The sequence below is a fragment of the Chiloscyllium plagiosum genome, unplaced genomic scaffold (assembly GCF_037043375.1).
Source record: "Chiloscyllium plagiosum isolate Xiang-an unplaced genomic scaffold, Cpla_swu_hap1 HiC_scaffold_28, whole genome shotgun sequence".
NCBI classification, from domain to species: Eukaryota; Metazoa; Chordata; class Chondrichthyes; order Orectolobiformes; family Hemiscylliidae; genus Chiloscyllium; species Chiloscyllium plagiosum.
This window is the reverse complement of record NW_028270166.1, coordinates 2886890-2914555: the sequence shown is the minus strand read 5'-3', so window position 1 is coordinate 2914555 and position 27666 is coordinate 2886890. Positions and strand designations below refer to the sequence as shown.

The window sequence follows — 27666 nt, the reverse complement described above, 5'->3', positions numbered from 1 at the left end:
GGGTGTGGAGGTGCTGGAGTGGGGTTGGGGGTGGTGAGGGTGGGGGATGATGGAGGTGGTAGTGGGGGGTGATGGAGGTGGTAGTGGTGGGGTGTGGAGGTGGTAGTGGGGATGATGGAGGTGGTACTGGGGGGTTGTGGAGGTGGTGGGGTGGGATTGGGGATGGCGAGGGTGGGGGGTGATGAAGGTGGCAGTGGGGGGTGATGGAGGTGGTAGTGGGGGGGTGTAGAGGCGCTAGAGTGGGGTTGGGGGTGGTGAGGGTGGGGATGATGGAGGTTGTAGTGGGGGGTAATGGAGGTGGTAGTGGAGGGTGGTGGAGGTACTGGAGTGGGGTTGGGGGTGGTGAGGGTTGGAGTGATGGAGGTGGTAGTGGAGGGGTGTCGAGGTGGTAGTGGGGGGGTATGGAGGTGCTGGAGTGTGGTTGGGGGTAGCGAAGGTGGGGGGTGATGGAGGTGGTAGTGCTGGGGTGTGGAGGTGGTAGTGGGAGGTGATGGAGGTGGTAGTGGTGGGGGTGTATGGAGGTGGTAGTGGTGAGGTGTGGAGGTGGTAGTGCGGGGGTGTGGAGGTGGTAGTGCGAGGGTGAGGAGGTGGTGGGGTGGAATTGGGGATGGCGAGGGTGGGGGGTGATGAAGATGGCAGTGGGGGGTGATGGAGGTGGTAGTGGGAGGTGATGGAGGTGGTAGTGGTGGGGGTGTATGGAGGTGGTAGTGGTGAGGTGTGGAGGTGGTAGTGCGGGGGTGTGGAGGTGGTAGTGCGAGGGTGAGGAGGTGGTGGGGTGGGATTGGGGATGGCGAGGGTGGGGGGTGATGAAGATGGCAGTGGGGGGTGATGGAGGTGGTAGTGGGGGGGTGTAGAGGCGCTAGAGTGGGGTTGGGGGTGGTGAGGGTGGGGATGATGGAGGTTGTAGTGGGGGGTAATGGAGGTGGTAGTGGAGGGTGGTGGAGGTACTGGAGTGGGGTTGGGGGTGGTGAGGGTTGGAGTGATGGAGGTGGTAGTGGAGGGGTGTCAAGGTGGTAGTGGGGGGGTATGGAGGTGCTGGAGTGTGGTTGGGGGTAGCGAAGGTGGGGGGTGATGGAGGTGGTAGTGCTGGGGTGTGGAGGTGGTAGTGGGAGGTGATGGAGGTGGTAGTGGTGGGGGTGTATGGAGGTGGTAGTGGTGAGGTGTGGAGGTGGTAGTGCGGGGGTGTGGAGGTGGTAGTGCGGGGGTGAGGAGGTCGTAGTGGGGGGGTGATGGAGGTGGTAGTTGGGGGGTGATGGAGGTGGTAGTTGGGGGGTGTGGAGGTGGTAGTGGGGGGTGATGGAGGTGTAGTGGTGGGGTGTGGAGGTGGTAGTGCTGGGGTGTGGAGGTGGTAGTGGTGGGGGAGTGTGGAGGTGGTAGTGGGGGAGTGTGAAAGTGGTAGTGGGGGGGTGTGAAGGTGGTAGTGAGGGGGTGTGAAGGTGGTAGTGGGGGTGTGAAGGTGGTAATGGGGGAGTGATGGAGGTGGTAGTGGGGTGTGATAGAGGTGGTAGTGTGGGGGTGATGGAGGTGGTAGTGGGGGGTGATGGACGTGATAGTGGGGGGGTGTGGAGGCGCTGGAGTGGGGTTGGGGGTGGTGATGGTGGGGGTGTGGAGGTTGTAGTGGGGGTGTGTCGAGGTGGTATTGGAGGGGTGTGGAGGTGCTGGAGTGGGATTGGGGGTAGTGAGGGTGGGGGGTGATGGAGGTCGTAGTGGGGGTGTGTGGTAGTGATGGAGTGGGGTTGGCGGTGGCGAGGGTGGGGGGTGATGGAGGTGGTCGTGGGGGGATGTGGAGGTGGTAGTGGGGGTGTGTGGAGGTGGTAGTGGGGGGGGTGATGGAGGTGGTAGTGGGGGGTGTTGGAGAGGTGTCGAGGTGGTAGTGGAGGAGTGTGGAGGTGCTGGAGTGGGGTTGAGGGTGGCGAGGGTGAGGGCTGATGGATGTGGTAGTGGGGGGCGATGGAGGTCGTAGTGGGGAGGTGTGGAGGTGGTAATGGGGGTGATGGAGGTGGTAGTGCGGGGATGGAGGTGCTGGAGTGTGGTTGGGGATGATGGAAGTGGTAGTGGTGGGATGTGGATTTGGTAGTGGGGGTGTGTGGAGGTGGTAGTGCAGTGGTGATGGAGGTGGTAGTGGGGTGGTGCGGAGGTGATATTGGGGGAGTGTGGAGGTGGTAGTGGGGGGTGATGGAGGTGTAGTGGTGGGGTGTGGAGGTGGTAGTGCTGGGGTGTGGAGGTGGTAGTGGTGGGGGAGTGTGGAGGTGGTAGTGGGGGAGTGTGAAAGTGGTAGTGGGGGGGTGTGAAGGTGGTAGTGAGGGGGTGTGAAGGTGGTAGTGGGGGTGTGAAGGTGGTAGTGGGGGAGTGATGGAGGTGGTAGTGGGGTGTGATAGAGGTGGTAGTGTGGGGGTGATGGAGGTGGTAGTGGGGGGTGATGGACGTGATAGTGGAGGGGTGTGGAGGCGCTGGAGTGGGGTTGGGGGTGGTGATGGTGGGGGTGTGGAGGTTGTAGTGGGGGTGTGTCGAGGTGGTATTGGAGGGGTGTGGAGGTGCTGGAGTGGGATTGGGGGTAGTGAGGGTGGGGGCAGATGGATGTGGTAGTGGGGGGTGATGGAGGTCGTAGTGGGGGTGTGTGGTAGTGATGGAGTGGGGTTGGCGGTGGCGAGGGTGGGGGGTGATGAAGGTGGTCGTGGGGGGATGTGGAGGTGGTAGTGGGGGTGTGTGGAGGTGGTAGTGGGGGGGGTGATGGAGGTGGTAGTGGGGGGTGTTGGAGAGGTGTCGAGGTGGTAGTGGAGGAGTGTGGAGGTGCTGGAGTGGGGTTGAGGGTGGCGAGGGTGAGGGCTGATGGATGTGGTAGTGGGGGGCGATGGAGGTCGTAGTGGGGAGGTGTGGAGGTGGTAATGGGGGTGATGGAGGTGGTAGTGCGGGGATGGAGGTGCTGGAGTGTGGTTGGGGATGATGGAAGTGGTAGTGGTGGGATGTGGATTTGGTAGTGGGGGTGTGTGGAGGTGGTAGTGCAGTGGTGATGGAGGTGGTAGTGGGGTGGTGCGGAGGTGATATTGGGGGGGTGTGGAGGTGGTAGTGGGGGGGGTGATGGAGGTGGTAGTGGTGGGGTGATGGAGGTGGTTGTGGGGAAGTGTGGAGGTCGTACTGGGGGGTGAAGAGGTGGTAGTGGGGGGTGATGGAGTGGTAGTGGAGGGGTGTGGAGGTGGTAGTGGTGGGGTGTGGAGGTGGTAGTGGGGGGTGATGGAGGTGGTAGTGGTGGGGGGTGGAGATGGTAGTAGGGAGGTGTGGAGGTCGTAGTGGGGCGTGATGGAGTTTGTAGTTGGGGGTGCTGGAGGTGGTAGTGGGGGGGATGGAGGTGGTAGTGGGGGTGTGTGGAGGTGGTAGTGGGGGGTAATGGAGGTTGTACTGGGGGTGTGTGGAGGTGCTGGAGTGGGGTTGGGAGTGGTGAGGGTGGGGGGTGATGAAGGTGGCAGTGGGGGGTGATGGAGGTGGTAATGGGGGGGTGTAGAGGCGCTAGAGTGGGTTTGGGGGTGGTGAGGGTGGGGGTGTGGAGGTGGTAGTGCGGGGGTGAGGAGGTGGTAGTGGGGGGGTGTGGAGGTGCTGGAGTGGGATTGGGGGGGTGAGGAGGTGGTAGTGGGGGGGTGATGGAGGTGGTAGATGGGGGGTGATGGAGGTGGTAGTTGGGGGTGATGGAAGTGGTAGTGGTGGGGTGTGGAGGTGGTAGTGGGGATGATGGAGGTGGTACTGGGGGGTTGTGGAGGTGGTGGGGTGGGATTGGGGGTGGCGAGGGTGGGGGGTGATGAAGGTGGCAGTGGGGGGTGATGGAGGTGGTAGTGGGGGTGATGGAGGTGGTAGTGGGGGGTGATGGAGGTGGTAGTGGGGGAGTGTGGAGGTGGTAGTGCTGGGGTGTGGTGGTGGTAGTTGGGGGGTGATGGAGGTGGTAGTTGGGGGGTGATGGAGGTGGTAGTGGGGGGTGATGGAGGTGTAGTGGGGGGTGATGGAAGTGGTAGTGGTGGGGTGTGGAGGTGGTAGTGGGGATGATGGAGGTGGTACTGGGGGGTTGTGGAGGTGGTGGGGTGGGATTGGGGGTGGCGAGGGTGGGGGGTGATGAAGGGTTGGGGGTGGTGAGGGTGGGGGGTGATGGAGGTGGTTGTGGGGGTGATGGAAGTGGTAGTGGTAGGGTGTGGAGGTGGTAGTGGGGGGTGATGGAGGTGGTAGTGGGGGGGTGTAGAGGCACTAGAGTGGGGTTGGGGGTGGTGAGGGTGGGGATGATGGAGGTTATAGTGGGGAGTAATGGAGGTGGTAGTGGAGGGTGGTGGAGGTGCTGGAGTGGGGTTGGGGGTGGTGAGGGTTGGAGTGATGGAGGTGTTTGTGGAGGGGTGTCGAGGTGGTAGTGGGGGGTTATGGAGGTGCTGGAGTGGGGTTGGGGGTAGCGAGGGTGGGGGGTGATGGAGGTGGTAGTGGGGGGTAATGGAGGTGGTAGTGGGGGTGTGTGGAGCTGGTAGTGCTGGGGTGTGGAGGTGGTAGTGGTGGGGTGTGGAGGTGATAGTGGTGGGGGTGTGTGGAGGTGGTAGTGGTGGGGTGTGGAGGTGGTAGTGCGGGAGTGTGGAGGTGGTAGTGGTGGGGTGTGGAGGTGGTAGTGCGGGAGTGTGGAGGTGGTAGTGGTGGGGTTTGGAGGTGGTAGTTCGGGAGTGTGGAGGTGGTAGTGCGGGGGTGTGGAGGTGGTAGTGCGGGGGTGTGGAGGTGGTAGTGCGGGGGTGTGGAGGTGGTAGTGGGGGGTTGATGGAGGTGGTAGTTGGTGGTGTTGGAGGTGGTAGTTGGGGGGTGTGGAGGTGGTAGTGGGGGTGATGGAGGTGTAGTGGTGGGGTGTGGAGGTGGTAGTGCTGGGGTGTGGAGGTGGTAGTGCTGGGGGGGTGTGGAGGTGGTAGTGGGGGTGGTGTGGAGGTGCTGGAGTGGGGTTGTGGGTGGTGAGGGTGGGGGGTGATGAAGGTGGCATTGGGGGGTGATGGAGGTGGTAGTGGGGGGGTGTAGAGGCGCTAGAGTGGGGTTGGGGGTGGTGAGGGTGGGGATGATGGAGGTTGTATTGGGGGGTAATGGAAGTGGTAGTGGAGGGTGGTGGAGGTGGAAGTGGGGGGTGATGGAGGTGGTAGTGGGGTAATGTTAAGGTGGTAGTGGGGGGTGATGGAGGTTGTAGTGGGGGAGTGTGGAGGTGCTAGAGTGGGGTTGGGGGTGGCGAGGGTGGGGGCTGATGGATGTGGTAGTGGGGGGTGATGAAGGTGGTAGAGGGGAGATGTGGAGGTGGTAATGGAGGTGGTAGTGGGGATTGATGGAGGTGGTAGTGGGGGATAGTGGAGGTGGTAGTGCTGGGGTGTGGAGGTGGTAGTGGTGGGGTGTGGAGGTGGTAGTGGGGGGTGATGGAGGTGGTAGTGGGGGAGTGTAGAGGCGCTGAAGTGGGGTTGGGGGTGGTGAGGGTGGGGATGATGGAGGTTGTAGTGGGGAGTAATGGAGGTGGTAGTGGAGGGTGGTGGAGGTGCTGGAGTGGGGTTGGGGGTGGTGATGGAGGTGGTAGTTGGGGGTGATGGAGGTGGTAGTTGGGGGGTGTGGAGGTGGTAGTGGGGGTGATGGAGGTGTAGTGGTGGGGTGTGGAGGTGGTAGTGCTGGGGTGTGGAGGTGGTAGTGGTGGGGGAGTGTGGAGGTGGTAGTGGGGGAGTGATGGACGTGATAGTGGGGGGGTGTGGAGGTGCTGGAGTGGGGTTGGGGGTGGTGATGGTGGGGGTGTGGAGTTGGTAGTGGGGGTGTGTGAAGGTGGTAGTGGGGGGGTGATGGAGGTGGTAGTGGGGGGTGATGGACGTGATAGTGGGGGGGTGTGGAGGTGCTGGAGTGGGGTTGGGGGTGGTGATGGTGGGGGTGTGGAGGTTGTAGTGGGGGTGTGTGGAGGTGGTATTGGTGGGGCGTGGAGGTGCTGGAGTGGGATTGGGGGTAGTGAGGGTGGGGGCTGATGGATGTGGTAGTGAGGGGTGATGGAGGTCGTAGTGGGGGTGATGGAGGTAGTAGTGGGGGTGTGTGGTAGTGCTGGAGTGGGGTTGGCGGTGGCGAGGGTAGGGGGTGATGGAGGTGGTCATGGGGGGATGTGGAGGTGGTAGTGGGGGGTGATGGAGGTGCTGGAGTGGGTTTGGGGGTGGCGAGGGTGGGGGGTGATGGAGGTGGTAGTGGTGCTGATGGAGTTGGTAGTGGGGGCTGATGGTGGCGGTAGTGGGGTGTGTGGAGGTGGTAGTGGGGGATGTGGAGGTGATAGTGCGGGGGTGTGGAGGTGGTAGTGGGGCGTGTGGAGGTGGTAGTGGGGGGTGTGGAGGTGGTAGTGGGGGGGTGTGGAGGTGGTATTGGAGGGGTGTGGAGGTGCTGGAGTGGGATTGGGGGTAGCGAGGGTAGGGGGTGATGGAGGTGGTAGTGGGGTAATGTTGAGGTGGTAGTGGGGGGATGTTGATGTGGTAGTGGGGGTGTGTGGAGGTGGAAGTGGGGGGTGATGGAGGTGGTAGTGGGGGTGTGTCGAGGTGGTAGTGGGGGGTTGGGAGTGGCGAGGGTGGGGGCTGATGGATGTGGTAGTGGGGGGTGATGAAGGTGGTAGAGGGGAGATGTGGAGGTGGTAATGGAGGTGGTAGTGGGGGGTGATGGAGGTCATATTGGGGAGGTGTGGAGGTGGTAATGGGGGTGATAGAGGTGGTAGTGGGGAGGATGTGGAGGTGCTGGAGTGGGGTTGGGGGTGATGGAAGTGGTAGTGCGGGGTGATGGAGGTGGTAGTGGTGGGGTGTGGAGGGGGTAGTGGTGGGGTGTGGAGGTGGTAATGGTGGGGTGTGGAGGGGGTAGTGATGGGGTGTGGAGGTGGTAATTGTGGGGTGTGGAGGTGGTAGTGGGGGGTGATGGAGGTGGTAGTGGGGGCGTTTGGAGGTGGTAGTGGGGGTGATGGATGTGGTAGTGGGTGGTTTGGAGGTAGTAGTGGGGGGTGATGGAGGTGGTAGTGGGGGTGATGGAGGTGGTAGTGGTGGGTGATGGAGGTGGTAGTGGGGGGTGATGGAGGTGGTAGTGGGGGGTGATGGTGGTGGTAGTGGGGGGTGATGGTGGTGGTAGTGGGGGGTGTCGAGGTGGTAGTGGGGGTTGATGGAGGTGGTAGTGAGGGGTGATGAAGGTGGTAGTGAGGGGTGATGGAGGTGGTAGTGGGGGAGTGTGGAGGTGATGGAGTGGCGTTGGGTGTAGTGAGGGTGGGGGGTGATGGAGGTGGTAATGGGGGGTGATGGAAGTGGTAGTGGGGAGGTGTGGAGGTGGTAATGGGGGGTGATGGAGGTGGTAGTGGGGGGATGTGGAGGTGCTGGAGTGGGGGTGTGGAGGTGGTAGTGGGGGTGTGTGGAGGTGGTAGTGGGGGTGTGTGGAGGTGGTAGTGGGGGGTGATGGAGGTGGTAGTGGGGGTGTGTAGAGCTGGTAGTGGGGGGTGATGGAGGTGGTAGTGGGGGTGTGTCGAGGCGCTAGTGTGGGGTTGGGTGGTGAGGGTGGGGGTGATGGAGGTTGTAGTGGGGGGTAATGGAGGTGGTAGTGGAGGGTGCTGGAGTCGGGTTGGGAGTGGTGAGGGTTGGAGTGGTGGAGGTGGTAGTGGAGGGGTGTCGAGGTGGTAGTGGGGGGGTGTGGAGGTGCTGGAGTGGGGTTGGGGGTAGCGAGGGTGGGGGGTGATGGAGGTGGTAGTGGGGGTGATGGAGGTGTTAGTGGGGGAGTGTGGAGGTGATGGAGTGGCGTTGGGTGTAGTAATGGGGGTGTGTGGAGGTGGTAGTGGGGGTGTGTGGAGCTGGTAGTGGGGGGTGATGGAGGTGGTAGTGGGGGTGTGTCGAGGCGCTAGAGTGGGGTTGGGTGGTGAGGGTGGGGGTGATGGAGGTTGTAGTGGGGTGTAATGGAGGTGGTAGTGGAGGGTGCTGGAGTGGGGGGTGTGGAGGTGGTAGTGGGGGTGTGTGGAGGTGGTAGTGGGGGTGATGGAGGTGGTAGTGGGGGGATGTGGAGGTGCTGGAGTGGGGGGTGTGGAGGTGGTAGTGGAGGGGTGTCGAGGTGGTAGTGGGGGGGTGTGGAGGTGCTGGAGTGGGGTTGGGGGTAGCGAGGGTGGGGGGGTGATGGAGGTGGTAGTGGGGGTGATGGAGGTGTTAGTGGGGGGGTGTGGAGGTTGTAGTGGGGGGGTGTGGAGGTGGTAGTAGAGGGGTGTGGAGGTGGTAGCGGAGGGTGATGGAGATGGTAGTGGGGGTGTGTGGAGGTGCTGGAGTGGGGTTGGGGGTGTGTAGGTGGTAGACAGGGGTGTGGTGGTGCTGGAGTGGGGTTGGGGGTAGCGAGGGTGGGGGGTGATGGAGGTGGTAGTGGGGGGTGATGGAGGTAGTAGTGAGGGTGTGTGGAGGTGCTGGAGTTGGGTTGGGGGTGGCGAGGGTGGGCGGTGATGGAGGTGGTAGTGGGGCTGATGGAGGTGGTAGTGGGGGATGATGGTGGCGGTAGTGGGGGCGTGTGGAGGTGATGGTGGCGGTAGTGGGGGCGTGTGGAGGTGCTGGAGTGGGGTTGGGGTTGGTGAGGTTGGGGGGTGATGGAGGTGGTAGTGGGGTGTGATGGAGGTGGTAGTGGGGAGGTGTGGAGGTGGTAGTGGGGGTGTGTGGAGCTGGTAGTGGGGGGTGATGGAGGTGGTAGTGGGGGTGTGTGGAGCTGGTAGTGGGGGGTGATGGAGGTGGTAGTGGGGGGGTGTGGAGGTGCTGGAGTTGGTTTGGGGGTGGCGAGGGTGGGGGGTGATGGAGGTGGTAGTGGGGGGTGATGGAGGTCGTAGTGGGGAGGTGTGGAGGTGGTAATGAGGGTGATTGAGGTGGTAGTGGGGGGATGTGGAGGTGCTGGAGTGAGGTTGGGAGTGGCGAGGGTGGGGGTGATGGTGGTGGTAGTGGCGGGATGTGGAGGTGGTAGTGGGGGGTATGGAGGTGGTAGTTGGGAGTGATGTAGGTGGTAGTGTGTGGAGGTGCTGGAGTGGGGTTGGGGGTGGCGAGGGTGGGGGGTGTGTAGGTGGTAGTGGGGGGTGATGGAGGTGGTAGTGGGGGGTGATGGAGGTAGTAGTGAGGGTGTGTGGAGGTGCTGGAGTTGGGTTGGGGGTGGCGAGGGTGGGGGGTGATGGAGGTGGTAGTGGGGCTGATGGAGGTGGTAGTGGGGGATGATGGTGGCGGTAGTGGGGGTGTGTGGAGGTGCTGGAGTGGGGTTGGGGGTGGCGAGGGTGGGGGGTGATGGAGGTGGTAGTGGGGCTGATGGAGGTGGTAGTGGGGGATGATGGTGGCGGTAGTGGGGGTGTGTGGAGGTGCTGGAGTGGGGTTGGGGTTGGTGAGGTTGGGGGTTGATGGAGGTGGTAGTGGGGTGTGATGGAGGTGGTAGTGGGGGTGATGGAGGTAGTAGTGGGGGGGTGTGGAGGTGCTGGAGTTGGTTTGGGGGTGGCGAGGGTGGGGGGTGATGGAGGTGGTAGTGGGGGGATGTGGAGGTGGTATTGGGTGTGTGTGGAGGTGGTAGTGGGGGGTGATGTAGGTGGTAGTGGGAGGGTGTCGAGGTGGTAGTGAGGGGTGATGGAGGTGGGAGTGGGGAGGTGTGGAGGTGCTGGAGTGGGGTTGGGGGTGGCGAGGGTGGGGGCTGATGGAGGTGGTAGTGGGGGGTGATGGAGGTCGTAGTGGGGAGGTGTGGAGGTGGTAATGGGGGTGATGGAGGTGGTAGTGGGGGGATGTGGAGGTGCTGGAGTGAGGTGGGGGGTGGCGAGGGTGGGGGTGATGGTGGTGGTAGTGGGGGGATGTGGAGGTGGTAGTGGGGGGTATGGAGGTGGTAGTTGGGAGTGATGTAGGTGGTAGTGGGGGTGTGTGGAGGTGCTGGAGTGGGGTTAGGGGTGGCGAGGGTGGGGGGTGTGTAGGTGGTAGTGGGGGGTGATGGAGGTGGTAGTGGGGGAGTGTGGAGGTGATGGTGTGGCTTTGGGTGTGGTGAGGGTGGGCGGTGATGGAGGTGTTAGTGGGGGGTGATGGAGGTGGTAGTGGGGAGGTGGTAATGGGGGGATGTGGAGGTGCAGGAGTGGGGTTGGGGGTGGCGAGGGTGGGGGGTGATGGAGGTGGTAGTGGGGCTGATGGAGGTGGTAGTGGGGGATGATGGTGGCGGTAGTGGGGGTGTATGGAGGTGCTGGAGTGGGGTTGGGGTTGGTGAGGTTGGGGGGTTGATGGAGGTAGTAGTGGGGTGTGATGGAGGTGGTAGTAGGGTTGATGGAGGTAGTAGTGGGGGGGTGTGGAGGTGCTGGAGTTGGTTTGGGGGTGGCGAGGGTGGGGGGTGATGGAGGTGGTAGTGGGGGGATGTGGAGGTGGTATTGGGTGTGTGTGGAGGTGGTAGTGGGGGGTGATGGAGGTGGTAGTGGGGAGGTGGTAATGGGGGAATGTGGAGGTGCAGGAGTGGGGTTGGGGGTGGCGAGAGTGGGGGTGATGGTGGTCGTAGTGGGGGGATGAGGTGGTGGTAGTGGGGGTGTGTGGAGGTGGTAGTGGGAGGGTGTGGAGGTGGTAGTGGAGGGTGATGGAGGTGGTAGTGGTGGGGTGTGGAGGTGCTGGAGTGGGGTTGGGGGTGGCGAGGGTGGGGGTGATGGAGGTGGTAGTGGGGGGTGATGTAGGTGGTAGTGGGAGGGTGTGGAGGTGGTAGTGGGAGGGTGTGGAGGTGGTAGTGGGAGGGTGTGGAGGTGGTAGTGGGGGGTGATGGAGATGGTAGTGGGGGGTGATGGAGGTGGTAGTGGGGGGTGATGGAGGTGGTAGTGGGGGGTGATGGAGGTGGTAGTGGGGGGTGATGGAGGTGGTAGTGGGGGGTGATGGAGGTGGTAGTGGGGGGTGATGGTGGTGGTAGTGGTGGGGTGTGGAGGTGGTAGTGGGAGGGTGTGGAGGTGGTAGTGGGAGGGTGTGGAGGTGGCAGTGGGGGGTGATGGAGGTGGTAGTGGGGGGTGATGGAGGTGGTAGTGGGGGGTAATGGAGGTGGTAGTGCTGGGGTGTGGAGGTGCTGGAGTGGGGTTGGGGGTGGCGAGGGTGGGGGTGATGGAGGTGGTAGTGGGGGGTGATGGAGATGGTAGTGGGGGGTGATGGAGGTGGTAGTGGGGGGTGATGGAGGTGGTAGTGGGGGGTGATGGTGGTGGTAGTGGTGGGGTGTGGAGGTGGTAGTGGGAGGGTGTGGAGGTGGTAGTGGGAGGGTGTGGAGGTGGTAGTGGGGGGTGATGGAGGTGGTAGTGGGGGGTGATGGAGGTGGTAGTGGGGGGTGATGGAGGTGGTAGTGCTGGGGTGTGGAGGTGCTGGAGTGGGGTTGGGGGTGGCGAGGGTGGGGGTGATGGAGGTGGTAGTGGGGGGTGATGTAGGTGGTAGTGGTGGGGTGTGGAGGTGGTAGTGGGAGGGTGTGGAGGTGGTAGTGGGGGGTGATGGAGGTGGTAGTGGGGGGTGATGGAGGTGGTAGTGGGGGGTGATGGAGGTGGTAGTGGGGGGTGATGGAGGTGGTAGTGGGGGGTGATGGAGGTGGTAGTGGTGGGGTGATGGAGGTGCTGGAGTGGGGGTGGTGGTGGTGGAGACAGCAATTTTAAATCTTTCAACTGAAGACTAGCACAATGTGTGAATGTTGCTGTCATAACAAAACACTGTCAATTGGATAATTTAACACTGCACAGATTTACTTCCTAAAGATTTGTGTGTCATTCCATCTCACCTACAGCGAATTACATGAAGTGCAGTGTCTGTGTTAGAGACACCATGGAACTGTTGGATGGTAAGGGAGTTTGTGATGATGGACTGTGTGAGAGAGTTTGTCAGTTTTTATTAAACAAAATATCGGTTGCATTTATATCTATTACCTTGTGTCAGTTTACGTTTTGCAATGTTTGAGAGTGATGCTTGTGTGTTGTAGTTTGAAGTTTAATGGTATGGTGATAATTATCGAGGATATTATTGAATTCTTCTATCACTGCTTCTGTATGGGTGCAACCAGCTGATACATCAACTCAAATACAGCTGGTAATGTTCCTGCATCACCCAATCAAGGCGATGGTGAGATTGGAAAAGGATCCCCTGAAAATCAAAAAGTAATCTCAAGAACAGACTTCAAAAAACAGAAAATATTTTGATCCCAGCCACCTACCCACTAGACATGAATCCAACACGTACACAGTTAGCCAGTGCTCCCAGTGAGAACGAAGACGATTGCTTTAATTCTTTGTCTGCCAACTATGAGTGGCTGCTATTGCTTCACCCTCAGTACGGAAATCCTGTAATTACTGTACAGTGTGCTGGAGAAATCACCTGCTTTTACTGGGAGAGGCTGTAGCTGTTTCGATGGGGATGTGTATGTTGTAGTTTATACAGGCTGCTGAAGTAGACTCTGTAAATAGACTATTTGTCTGTTTACCATGGTGTACCTTGCCTCTCATCTATTAGCTGACAGTCCCCATACAGGAGAAAGTGAGGTCTGCAGATGCTGGAGATCAGAGATGGAAATGTGTTGCTGGAAAAGCGCAGCAGGTCAGGCAGCATCTAGGGAACAGGAGAATCGACGTTTCGGGCATTAGCCCTTCTTCAGGAATTCCTGAAGAAGGGCTAATGCCCGAAACGTCGATTCTCCTGTTCCCTAGATACTGCCTGACCTGCTGCGCTTTTCCAGTCCCCATACAGGCAAACTACACATCTGCAGCACTTCATACACACAAATTTAACCAGAGTGTACACACACACACTTTAACCTTTGACGTGAAAAAGTATGAAATCACAACAGGAGACTGACTGCTTCTCACCACCGCTGTCTGCAGGATTTTCTTGTTATCCCTGTTCAGCTCAAAAGATTCCTGGAAATCCAGATTAGTTGATGCGAGTGAGATGGTGAGATTGACCCCTCCCACAAAGGAGAGGATGGCATATTCCGACAGGGCTTGCAGAGCGACACATGTGTCCTGGAGAGAATCACAAAGCATCAGTTCTGCTGATGTCTCCGCCACACTTGGTTCAGAGAGTTCACAATTACAACGTATCTGAGGACTTAGTATTACTTGGCTGGTGGAGTTTGGGGAGGGGGGAGTGGTTTATGGAGACATACATAACTGATCGTACATTATCCACTCATTACTCGACTGGCAGTGTTTACCTGTGTGGAAGAGAACCCTCCCAGTGTGTTACGTTGCTGTGAGAGCCATTTAACAACGGGAAGAGCAGAGGCTACATCACCAAGGGAGGTGTAGGTGAGGAGAGCGTAGGCAGTCATCTCCACTTCAGCTGATACAACTACACGGGAGAGACAGGTGACAAGCTCACAACACAATCAGTACAGCTTTTCTGTTTTCAAACTCTTGTTCATTAAGTAACCGTGCAAAGACAAAGTAATAGCAAAACTAGTATGCTTTTGTGCTGTGCATCTGTGTGAGAGTGTGTCTGTGAGAGAGTGTGTGTTTGTCTCTGTGTGTCTGTCTGTGAGAATGTGTCTGTGAGTGTGTGTGTCTTCGAGAGAGTGCATGTCTGAGAGAGAGTGTGTGCCTGTGAGAGTGCGTGTCTGGAAGTATGTGTGTCTGTGAGAGAGTGTGTGTCTGTGAGAGTGTGCGTGTGTCTGTAAGAATGTGCGTGTGTCTGTGAGTGTGTGCGTGTGTCTGTGAGTGTGTGCTTATGTCTGGGAGAGTGTGCGTATGTCTGGGAGAGTGTGCGTATGTCTGGGAGAGTGTGTGTGTCTGGGAGTGTTTGGGTCTGTGAGAGAGTGAGCGTGTCTATCTGTGTGTGCATGTGCCTGTGAGAATGTGCGTGTGCCTGTGAGAGTGTGTGGGGTGGGAGGTACGATACAGAGGAAGGTGCTGCATGGCAATGTTTGCTCCAACTCATCAAGTGAAAGACTGTTACATTTATTTCAGCTCCACATTAAACAATGTGTTCCCAGCTCATACGATCTGTCTATATAATCAGCCTCCCTTTCCCCACATGTAACAAAGGCCTCTCTCCTAAAATGTAGATCCTTTTGTAAGGGTGCAACCTTTCCTTCACATTAATGAAAGGTTTGACATACACAGTCTGGTTTTGACTGTATATCATGTGAACAGTTGACTGCACAGTTATATTGGATACTTGTCCTGATATTGTAGTGATGGGAATGAGGGGGCCAGATGGAGCTCATTGAGTATTAGTTCCCTGTTTGGGGTTGTTAACCTGGGTCGATCGGGGAGTCCTGGCTGACAGATATAAACAGGAGGCAAAAGTGAGGACTGCAGATGCTGGCAATCAGAGTCGAGGGTGTGGTGCTGGAAAAGCACAGCAGGCCAGGCAGCATCAGAGATATAAACTGGAGTCTCAGAGATTTTCACGATTCTCGGGACTGGCTCTGAGTTAGCTGGTGTGGAGTCCATGTATTGTGCATGTGTAAAGAAAGGATGACTCTGTGTTGGGATATCAGCTTCCTGTGCAGTTATTTCAGACATACAAGTCTCTAACGGCCACACAGAATACAGAATAAGGTAGTGGGCTGGAGCTGTGTCCCTTACCTGATTGTAAGAGGCCATCACTAAAACCCATGAAGGTGTCTTCATCAGTGACTGTTGTACCGGTCAGACTCCAATGTGTAAAGCCATCTAGAATTCAGATGGAAAGTTAGTCCAAATGCTGTACATTTCTATGTTCGATGTTCCAAATGCATTGTAATTTCAAATATTTAGTTGAAGAAGATTTACATTCCCTAGTGCAGAAACAGGCCCTTCGGCCCAACAAGTCCACACCGACCCTCCAAAGAACAACACACCCTGACTAGTGCATCTAACACTACGGGCAATTTAGCATGGCCAATTCACCTAACCAGCACATCTTTGAACGGGAGGAAATCGGAGCACCCGGAGAAAATCCACGCAGACACGGGGAGAATGTGCAAACTCCACACAGACAGTTGCCTGGGACGGGAATTGAACCCGGGTCCCTGGTGTCGTGAGGCAGCAGTGCTAACCGCTGAGCCACCGTGCCACCCAATTTTTTAAAAACATATGAGACCCAAATCTATATTTGTAATGCATATAGTAACACAGGCATGGATTTACTCAGCAGACATATGGGGAAAAAGCAGGGAGTGACAGTAGATTAAAGACACCTTTCAAAGAGTTGGTATTTATTCAAATGGGCTCTTCCTATGCTGTAAACGATTCTACATTAATTCTCGTGTTTAACAATGATATTAATGATTCTAAGATCACAAAGTAATCAACCAGTCACAAACTATGAGATGAAATAACAGATGTTATACAAAACACTATTCCAGAGACTCTCCTGGAGGATTTCACAGGAGCCACGTTCAATTCACTGAGATCACTTCACACAGAGACAGCTACAAAGCCACCAAATATATTCTTTATATCGGTATTTAACCACATCTCAATAACCCAATAATCAATCACATCTGACACACTCACAAGATACTTTGACTGTTACAGGTGACCACAAGAGCCAGTTGTGCACAGCAGGATCCCAAAAGCAGTACATTTATATCCAGTTACACTTCTTTTGTTGCTGTTAACAATCAAGGGTGCAACATGAATCTATAATCAGTAGACACCTTTGTTCTTCAAGTAATTTTGACAATTCTCTGCAAACTCAGCACCCCAACATCTCCAGCATCTTATCCTGAAACACAGGACTGTTACAATGCAGGAGGTGGCCATTTGGCCAATCATACCCACACTGGCTTGTTAAGTGAGCATCCTTACTCAGTGTCAATCTCCAGCCTATTCCCAAAAGGTTTGATTTCTATGTATATCCAAACAATCATCCAGTGTCCATGCCTGAAAACCCCACTGAACCTGCCCACACCACAGTTTCAGGTGGTACATTTCACACACTCGTTCCACACTGGTTACATTTCACACCCTCACTACTCACTGGGTACATTTCACACACTCACTACACACGGAATACATTTCACACACTCACTACTCACCGGATACATTTCATACCCTCACTACACAGTGGGTACATTTAACACCCTCACTACACACGGTACATTCACACCCTCACTACACACTGTACCTTTCACACCCGCACGACACACTGGGTACATTTCACACCCTCACTACTCACCGGATACATTTCACACCCACATGGGTACATTTCACACACTCACTACTCACTGGGTACAATTCAGACCCTCACGACACACTGAATACATTTCACACACTCACTACTCACCGGATACATTTCATACCCTCACTACACACGGTACATTTCACACCCTCACTACACACGGTACCTTTCACACCCGCACGACACACTGGGCACATTTCACACCCTCGCTACACACTGGGTACATTTCACACCCTCACGACTCACTGGGTACATTTCACAGCCTCACTACTCACTGGGTACATTTCACTCACTCAATACACACTGGGTACATTTCACACCATTACGACACAGTGGGTACATTTCACAGCCTCACTACAAACTGGGCACATTTCACACCATCACTACACACTGGGTACATTTCTCAGCTGCACTACTCACTGGATACATTTCACCGCCTCACTACACAGTGGGTACATTTCACACCCTCGCAAAACACTGGGTATATTTCACATCCTCGCTACTCACTCTGCACATTTCACACCCTCCCGACACACTGGGTACATTTCACACACTTCCTACAAACTGGGTACATTTCACAGCCTCCCTACACACTGGGTATATTTCACATCCTCACTACACAATGGGTACATTTCACAGCCTCCCGACACAAGGTACATTTCACACCCACACCAAACACTGGGTAAATTTCACACCCTCACTACTCAATGGGTACATTTCACACCCTCGCTACACACACGGTACATTTCACACCCTCCCTACACACTGGGTACATTTCACACCCTCGCTACACACTGGATATATTTCACACCCTCCCTACACACTGTGTACATTTCACACCCTCGATACACACTGGGTACATTTCACAGGCTCACTACTCACTGGGTACATTTCACACACTAACTACCCACTGGGTACATTTCATAGCCTCACGACACACTAGGTACATTTCACAGCCTCACTAACCACTGGGTACATTTCACACCCTCCCTACACACTGGGAACATTTCACAGCCTCACTACTCTCTGGGTACCTTTCACACCTTCACTACTCACTGGGTACATTTCACTGCCTCACTAACCACTGGGTACATTTCACACCCTCACTACTCACTGGGTACATTTCACAGCCTCAATGCCCAGTGGAACATTTCACACTCTCACAACACACTGGGTATATTTCACATCCTCGCGACTCACCGGTTACATTTCACACCCTCACTACTCACTGGGTACATTTCACAGCCTCACTACTCTCTGGGTACATTTCACACCCTCACTACACATTGGGTACCTTTCAGACCCTCACTACTCACTGGACAACTGGACACATTTCACACTCTCACTACACACTGGGTACATTTCACACCCTCACTACACACTGGGTACAGTACACACCCTCACTACACACTGGGTACATTTCACAGGCTCACTACTCACTGGGTACATTTCACACACTAACTACCCACTGGGTACATTTCACAGCCTCACTACTCACTGGGTACATTTCACAGCCTCAATGCCCAGTGGAACATTTCACACCCTCACAACACACTGGGTATATTTCACATCCTCACGACTCACCGGTTACATTTCACACCCTCACTACTCACTGGGTACATTTCACAGCCTCACTACACACTGGGTACATTTCACACACTCACTACCCACTGGGTACAGTTCACAGCCTCACTACACACTGGGTACATTTCACATCCTCGCTACTCACCGGTTACATTTCACACCCACCCTACACGCTGGGTATATTTCACACCCTCACTACCCACTGGGTACATTTCACACCCTCACAACTCACCGGTTACATTTCACACCCTCACAACTCACTGGGTACATTTCACACCCTCACAACTCACCGGTTACATTTCACACCCTCACTACACACTGGGAACATTTCACAGCCTCACTACACACTGGGTGCATTTCACATCCTTGCCACACACTGGGTACAATTCACACCCTCGCTACACACTGGGTACATTTCACACCCTCACTACTCACTGGGTACATTTCGCACCCTCACAACTCACCGGTTACATTTCACACCCTCCCTACACGCTGGGTACATTTCACACCCTCCCTACACGCTGGGTACATTTCACAGCCTCAATACTCACTGGGTACTTTTCACACACGCACGACATACTGGGTACATTACACACCCTCACTACACACTGGGTACATTTTATACCCTCACTAATCACTGGGTACATTTCACACCCTCACTACACACTGGGCACATTTCACACCCTCACTACACACTGGGTACATTTCACACCCTCACAACTCACCGGTTACATTTCACACCCTCCCGACACGCTGGGTACATTTCACACCCTCCCTACACACTGGGAACATTTCACAGCCTCACTACTCACTGGGTACATTTCACACCCTCACTACACACTGAGTATATTTCACATGCTCCCTACACACTGGGTACATTTCACACCCTCACTACACACTGGGGACATTACACAGCCTCACTGCCCACTGATATATTTCACACCCTCACTCCACACGGTTCATTTCACACCCTCACTACTCACGGGATACATTTCACACCCTCACTACACACTGGGTACATTTCACATCCTCGCTACTCACCGGTTACATTTCACACCCACCCTACACGCTGGGTATATTTCACACTCTCACTACCCACTGGGTACATTTCACACCCTCACAACTCACCGGTTACATTTCACACCCTCCCTATACGCTGGGTACATTTCACACCTGCACGACACAATGGGTGCATTTCACAACCTTGCTACTCACTCTGTACATTTCACACCCACCCTACACGCTAGGTACATTTCACAGCCTCACTACCCACTGGGTACATTTCACACCCTCGCGACACACTGGGTTCCTTTCAGACCCTCACTACTCACTGGGCACATTTCACACCCTCACTACACACTGGGTACATTACGCACCCTCACTACTCACTGAGTACATTTCACACCCTCACTACACACTGGGTACCTTTCACACCCTCCCTACACAATGTACAGTTCACACCCACACCAAACACTGGGTAAATTTCACTCCCTCACTACTCAATGGGTATATTTCACACCCTCACTACACACTGGGAACATTTCACAGCCTCACTACACACTGGGTGCATTTCACATCCTTGCCACACACTGGGTACATTTCACACCCTCGCTACACACTGGGAACATTTCACAGCCTCACTACTCTCTGGGTACCTTTCACACCCTCACTACTCACTGGGTACATTTCACTGCCTCACTAACCACTGGGTACATTTCACACCCTCACTACTCACTGGGTACATTTCACAGCCTCAATGCCCAGTGGAACATTTCACACTCTCACAACACACTGGGTACATTTCACAGCCTCCCGACACAAGGTACATTTCACACCCACACCAAACACTGGGTAAATTTCACACCCTCACTACTCAATGGGTACATTTCACACCCTCGCTACACACACGATACATTTCACACCCTCCCTACACACTGGGTACATTTCACACCCTCGCTACACACTGGGTACATTTCACACCATTACGACACAGTGGGTACATTTCACAGCCTCACTACTCACTGGCGACATTTCACCCCCTCCCTACAAACTGGGCACATTTCACACCATCACTACACACTGGGTACATTTCTTAGCTGCACTACTCACTGGATACATTTCACCGCCTCACTACACACTGGGTACATTTCACAGCCTCACTACACAGTGGGTACATTTCACACCCTCGCAAAACACTGGGTATATTTCACATCCTCGCTACTCACTCTGCACATTTCACACCCTCCCGACACACTGGGTACATTTCACACACTTCCTACAAACTGGGTACATTTCACAGCCTCCCTACACACTGGGTATATTTCACATCCTCACTACACAATGGGTACATTTCACAGCCTCCCGACACAAGGTACATTTCACACCCACACCAAACACTGGGTAAATTTCACACCCTCACTACTCAATGGGTACATTTCACACCCTCGCTACACACACGGTACATTTCACACCCTCCCTACACACTGGGTACATTTCACACCCTCGCTACACACTGGATATATTTCACAGGCTCACTACTCACTGGGTACATTTCACACACTAACTACCCGCTGGGTACATTTCATAGCCTCACGACACACTAGGTACATTTCACAGCCTCACTAACCACTGGGTACATTTCACACCCTCCCTACACACTGGGAACATTTCACAGCCTCACTACTCTCTGGGTACCTTTCACACCCTCACTACTCACTGGGTACATTTCACTGCCTCACTAACCACTGGGTACATTTCACACCCTCACTACTCACTGGGTACATTTCACAGCCTCAATGCCCAGTGGAACATTTCACACTCTCACAACACACTGGGTATATTTCACATCCTCGCGACTCACCGGTTACATTTCACACCCTCACTACTCACTGGGTACATTTCACAGCCTCACTACTCTCTGGGTACATTTCACACCCTCACTACTCACTGGGTACATTTCACACCCTCACTACTCACTGGGTACATTTCACAGCCTCACTACTCACTGGGTACATTTCACAGCCTCAATGCCCAGTGGAACATTTCACACCCTCACAACACACTGGGTATATTTCACATCCTCACGACTCACCGGTTACATTTCACACCCTCACTACTCACTGGGTACATTTCACAGCCTCACTACACACTGGGTACATTTCACACACTCACTACCCACTGGGTACAGTTCACAGCCTCACTACACACTGGGAACACTTCACAGCCTCACTACACACTGGGTGCATTTCACATCCTTGCCACACACTGGGTACATTTCACACCCTCGCTACACACTGGGTACATTTCACACCCTCACTACTCACTGGGTACATTTCACACCCTCACAACTCACCGGTTACATTTCACACCCTCCCTACATGCTGGGTACATTTCACACCCTCCCTACACGCTGGGTACATTTCACAGCCTCAATACTCACTGGGTACTTTTCACACACGCACGACATACTGGGTACATTACACACCCTCACTACACACTGGGTACATTTTATACCCTCACTAATCACTGGGTACATTTCACACCCTCACTACACACTGGGCACATTTCACATCCTCACTACTCACTGGGTACATTTCACAACCGCACGACTCCCTGGGTACATTTCACACACTCACTACCCACTGGGTACAGTTCACAGCCTCACTACACACTGGGTACATTTCACATCCTCGCTACTCACCGGTTACATTTCACACCCACCCTACACGCTGGGTATATTTCACACCCTCACTACCCACTGGGTACATTTCACACCCTCACAACTCACCGGTTACATTTCACACCCTCCCTATACGCTGGGTACATTTCACACCCGCACGACACAACGGGTGCATTTCACAACCTTGCTACTCACTCTGTACATTTCACACCCTCCCTACACGCTGGGTACATTTCACACCCTCCCTACACGCTGGGTACATTTCACAACCTCAATACTCACTGGGTACTTTTCACACACGCACGACATACTGGGTACATTACACACCCTCACTACACACTGGGTACATTTTATACCCTCACTAATCACTGGGTACATTTCACACCCTCACTACACACTGGGCACATTTCACATCCTCACTACTCACTGGGTACATTTCACAACCGCACGACTCACTGGGTACATTTCACACACTCACTACCCACTGGGTACAGTTCACAGCCTCACTACACACTGGGAACATTTCACAGCCTCACTACTCTCTGGGTGCATTTCACACCCTTGCCACATACTGGGTACATTTCACACCCTCGCTACACACTGGGTACATTTCACACCCTCACTACTCACTGGGTATATTTCACACCCTCACTACTCACTGGGTATATTTCACACCCTCACTACTTACTGGGTACATTTCACACCCTCACTACGCACTGGGTACGTTTCACACTGGGTACATTTCACACCCTCACTACACACTGGGAACATTTCACACCCTCACAACTCACCGGTTACATTTCACACCCTCCCGACACGCTGGGTACATTTCACACCCTCCCTACACACTGGGGACATTACACAGCCTCACTGCCCACTGATATATTTCACACCCTCACTCCACACGGTTCATTTCACACCCTCACTACTCACGGGGTACATTTCACACCCTCACTACACACTGGATACATTTCACACCCTCACAACACACTGGGTACATTTCACATCCTCGCTACTCACCGGTTACATTTCACACCCACCCTACACGCTGGGTATATTTCACACCCTCACTACCCACTGGGTACATTTCACACCCTCACAACTCACCGGTTACATTTCACACCCTCCCTATACGCTGGGTACATTTCACACCCGCACGACACAATGGGTGCATTTCACAACCTTGCTACTAACTCTGTACATTTCACACCCACCCTACACGCTGGGTACATTTCACACCCTCGCGACACACTGGGTTCCTTTCAGACCCTCACTACTCACTTGGCACATTTCACACCCTCACTACACACTGGGTACATTACGCACCCTCACTACTCACTGGGTACATTTCACACCCTCATTACCCACTGGGTACATTTCACACCCTCACTACTCATTGAGTACATTTCACACCCTCACTACACACTGGGTACCTTTCACACCCTCCCTACACAATGTACAGTTCACACCCACACCAAACACTGGGTAAATTTCACTCCCTCACTACTCAATGGGTATATTTCACACCCTCGCTACACACACGGTACATTTCAAACCCTCCCTACACACTGGGTACACTTCACACCCTCGCTACACAGTGAGTATATTTCACAGCCTCAATACTCACTGGGTACTTTTCACACACGCACGACATACTGGGTACATTACACACCCTCACTACACACTGGGTACATTTCACACCCTCACTACACACTGGGCACATTTCACATCCTCACTACTCACTGGGTACATTTCACAACCGCACGACTCACTGGGTACATTTCAGACATTCACTACGCACGGTACATTTCACAGCCTCACTACACAATGGATACATTTCACACCCTCACCACTCACTGGGTACATTTCACACCCTCACTACACACTGGGGACATTACACAGCCTCACTACACACTGGGGACAATTCACACCCTCACTACTCACTGGGTACATTTCATATCCTCGCTACACACGGTAAATTTCACACCCTTACTACTCACTGCGTACATTTCACACCCTCACTACACACTGGGTACATTTCACACCACCACTACACACAGTACATTTCACGCCCTCACTACTTGCTGGGTACATTCCACACCCTCACTACACACTGGATACATTTCACAGCCACACTACACACAGGGGACATTTCACACCCTGACTACACAGTGGGGACATTTCACAGCCTCACTAAACACTGGGTACATTTCACAGACTTGCTACTCACTGGGTTCATTGCACACCCTCACTAAACACGGGGCACATTTCACATCCTCACTACCCACTGGGTACATTTCACACCCTCACAACTCACTGGCTTCATTTCACACCCTCATTACTCACTGGGTATATTTCACACCCTCACTACACACTGGGTACATTTCATACCCTCACTACACAATGGTTACATTTCACACCCTCACTACTCACTGGTAACATTTCACACCCTCACTACACAATGGTTTCATTTCACACCCTCACTACAAACTGGGTACATTTCACACCCTCACTACACACTGGGTACATTTCACACCCTCGCTACACACACGGTACATTTCACACCCTCCCTACACACTGGGTACATTTCACACCCTCGCTACACACTGGATATATTTCACACCCTCCCTACACACTGTGTACATTTCACACCCTCGATACACACTGGGTACATTTCACAGGCTCACTACTCACTGGGTACATTTCACACACTAACTACCCACTGGGTACATTTCACAGCCTCACGACACACTAGGTACATTTCACAGCCTCACTAACCACTGGGTACATTTCACACCCTCCCTACACACTGGGAACATTTCACAGCCTCACTACTCTCTGGGTACCTTTCACACCCTCACTACTCACTAGGTACATTTCACAGCCTCACTAACCACTGGGTACATTTCACACCCTCCCTACACACTGGGAACATTTCACAGCCTCACTACTCTCTGGGTACCTTTCACACCCTCACTACTCACTGGGTACATTTCACAGCCTCACTAACCACTGGGTACATTTCACACCCTCACTACTCACTGGGTACATTTCACAGCCTCAATGCCCAGTGGAACATTTCACACTCTCACAACACACTGGGTATATTTCACATCCTCGCGACTCACCGGTTACATTTCACACCCTCACTACTCACTGGGTACATTTCACAGCCTCACTACTCTCTGGGTACATTTCACACCCTCACTACACACTGGGTACCTTTCGGACCCTCACTACTCACTGAGTACCTTTCACACCCTCACTACACATTGGGTACCTTTCAGACCCTCACTACTCACTGGACAACTGGACACATTTCACACCCTCACTACACACTTCGTACATTTCACACCCTCACTACACACTGGGTACAGTACACACCCTCACTACACACTGGGTACAGTACACACCCACACTACACACTGGGTACAGTACACACCCTCACTACACACTGGGTACATTTCACAGCCTCACTACTCACTGGGTACATTTCACACCCTCACTACTCACTGGGTACATTTCACACCCTCACTACACACTGGGTACAGTACACACCCTCACTACACACTGGGTACATTTCACAGCCTCACTACGCACTGGGTACATTTCACACCCTCACTACTCACTGGGTGCATTTCACAGCCTCACTACTCACTGGGTACATTTCACAGCCTCAATGCCCAGTGGAACATTTCACACCCTCACAACACACTGGGTATATTTCACATCCTCGCGACTCACCGGTTACATTTCACACCCTCACTACTCACTGGGTACATTTCACAGCCTCAATGCCCAGTGGAACATTTCACACCCTCACAACACACTGGGTATATTTCACATCCTCACGACTCACCGGTTACATTTCACACCCTCACTACTCACTGGGTACATTTCACAGCCTCACTACTCACTGGGTACATTTCACAGCCTCACTACACACTGGGTACATTTCACACACTCACTACCCACTGGATACAGTTCACAGCCTCACTACACACTGGGAACATTTCACAGCCTCACTACACACTGGGTGCATTTCACATCCTTGCCACACACTGGGTACATTTCACACCCTCGCTACACACTGGGTACATTTCACACCCTCACTACTCACTGGGTACATTTCACACCCTCACAACTCACTGGGTACATTTCACACCCTCACGACACACTGGGTACATTTCACACCCTCACTACTCACTGGGTACATTTCACACCCTCAACACACACTGGGTACATTTCACACCCTCACAACTCACCGGTTACATTTCACACCCTCCCTACACGTTGGGTACATTTCACACCCTCCCTACACGCTGGGTACATTTCACACCCTTGCTATACACTGGGTACATTCCGCACCCTCACTACACACTGGGTTCATTTTGCACCCTCACTACTCACTGGGTACATTTCACACCCTCACTACACACTGGGTACATTTCACACCCTCACTACACACTGGGTACTCTTCACACCCTCAGTACACACTGGGTACATTTCACACCCTTAGTACACATTGGGGACATTTCACACCCTCAATACCCACCGGGTACATTTCACAGCCTCACAACACACTGGGTACATTTCACACCCTCACTACTCACTGGGTACATTTCACACCCTCACTACACACTGAGTATATTTCACATGCTTCCTACACACTGGGTACATTTCACACCCTCACTACACAATGGTTACATTTCACACCCTCACTACAAACTGGGTACATTTCACAGCCTCACGACACACTGGGTACATTTCACAGCCTCACTACACACTGGGTACATTTCACACCCTCACTACACACTGGGTACTCTTCACACCCTCACTACACACTGGGTACATTTCACACCCTCACTACACACTGGGTACTCTTCACACCCTCAGTACACACTGGGTACTCTTCACACCCTCAATACCCACCGGGTACATTTCACAGCCTCACAACACACTGGGTACATTTCACACCACCACTACACACTGGATACATTTCACAGCCTCACTACACACTGGGGACATTTCACAGCCTCACTACACACTGGGGACATTTCACACCCCCACTATACACGGTACATTGCACACACTTACTACTCACTGGGTACATTTCACGCCCTCACTACACACTGGGTACATATCACACCCTGACTACACAGTGCGGACATTTCACAGCCTCACTACCCACTGGGTACATTTCACAGCCTCACTACACACTGGGTACATTTCATACCCTCACAACTCACTGGCTTCATTTCACACCCTCACTACTCACTGGGAACATTTCACAGCCTCACCACACAATGGTTACATTTCACACCCTCACTATTCACTGGGAACATTTCATACCCTCACTACACAATGGTTACATTTCACACCCTCACTACTCACTGGGAACATTTCACACCCTCAGTACACACTGGGTACATTTCACACCCTCACTACACAATGGTTACATTTCACACCCTCACTACAAACTGGGTACATTTCACAGCCTCACTACACACTGGGTACATTTCACACCCTCACTACTCACTGGGTACATTTCACACCCTCACTACACACTGGGTAAATTTCACACCCTCGCTACACATTGGATACGTTTCACACCCTCACTACACACTGGGTACATTTCACACCCTCACTACACACTGGGGCCATTTCACACCCTCACTACTCACTGGGTACATTTCATATCCTCGCTACACACTGGGTACATTTCACGCCCTCACTACTCACTGCGTACATTTCACACCCTCACTACTCACTGGGTACATTTCACACCCTCACTACACACTGGGGACATTTCACAGCCTCACTAAACACTGGGGACATTTCACACCCTCACTACTCACTGGGTACATTTGACACCCTCACTCCTCACTGGGGACATTTCACAGCCTCACAACACACTGGGTACATTTCGCACCCTCACTACCCACTGGGTACATTTCACGCCCTCACTACTTGCTGGGTACATTCCACACCCTCACTACACACTGGGTTCATTTTGCACCCTCACTACACACTGGGTAAATTTCACACCCTCGCTACACATTGGATAGGTTTCACACTTTCACTACACACTGGGTACATTTCACACCACCACTACACACTGTACATTTCACACCCTCACTAATCACTGGGTACATTGCACACACTTACAGTGGGTACATTTCACACCACCACTACACACGGTACATTTCACGCCCTCACTACTCGCTGAGTACATTTCAGACCCTTACTACACATTGGGTACATTTCACACCCTGACTACACAGTGCG

The 27666-nt window shown here is 53.9% G+C and overlaps 1 protein-coding gene across 1 annotated transcript in view; it reads right to left on the bottom strand.

Moving 5' to 3' along the window:
* Nucleotides 1-27666, bottom strand: part of cpamd8 (C3 and PZP like alpha-2-macroglobulin domain containing 8) — a 507250-nt gene that overhangs the window by 40341 nt on the left and 439243 nt on the right. The window contains 3 exon segments of the mRNA XM_087975878.1: nucleotides 12815-12970; nucleotides 13162-13298; nucleotides 14537-14623. Coding sequence (XP_087832004.1) covers nucleotides 12815-12970; nucleotides 13162-13298; nucleotides 14537-14623 — 380 coding nt within the window.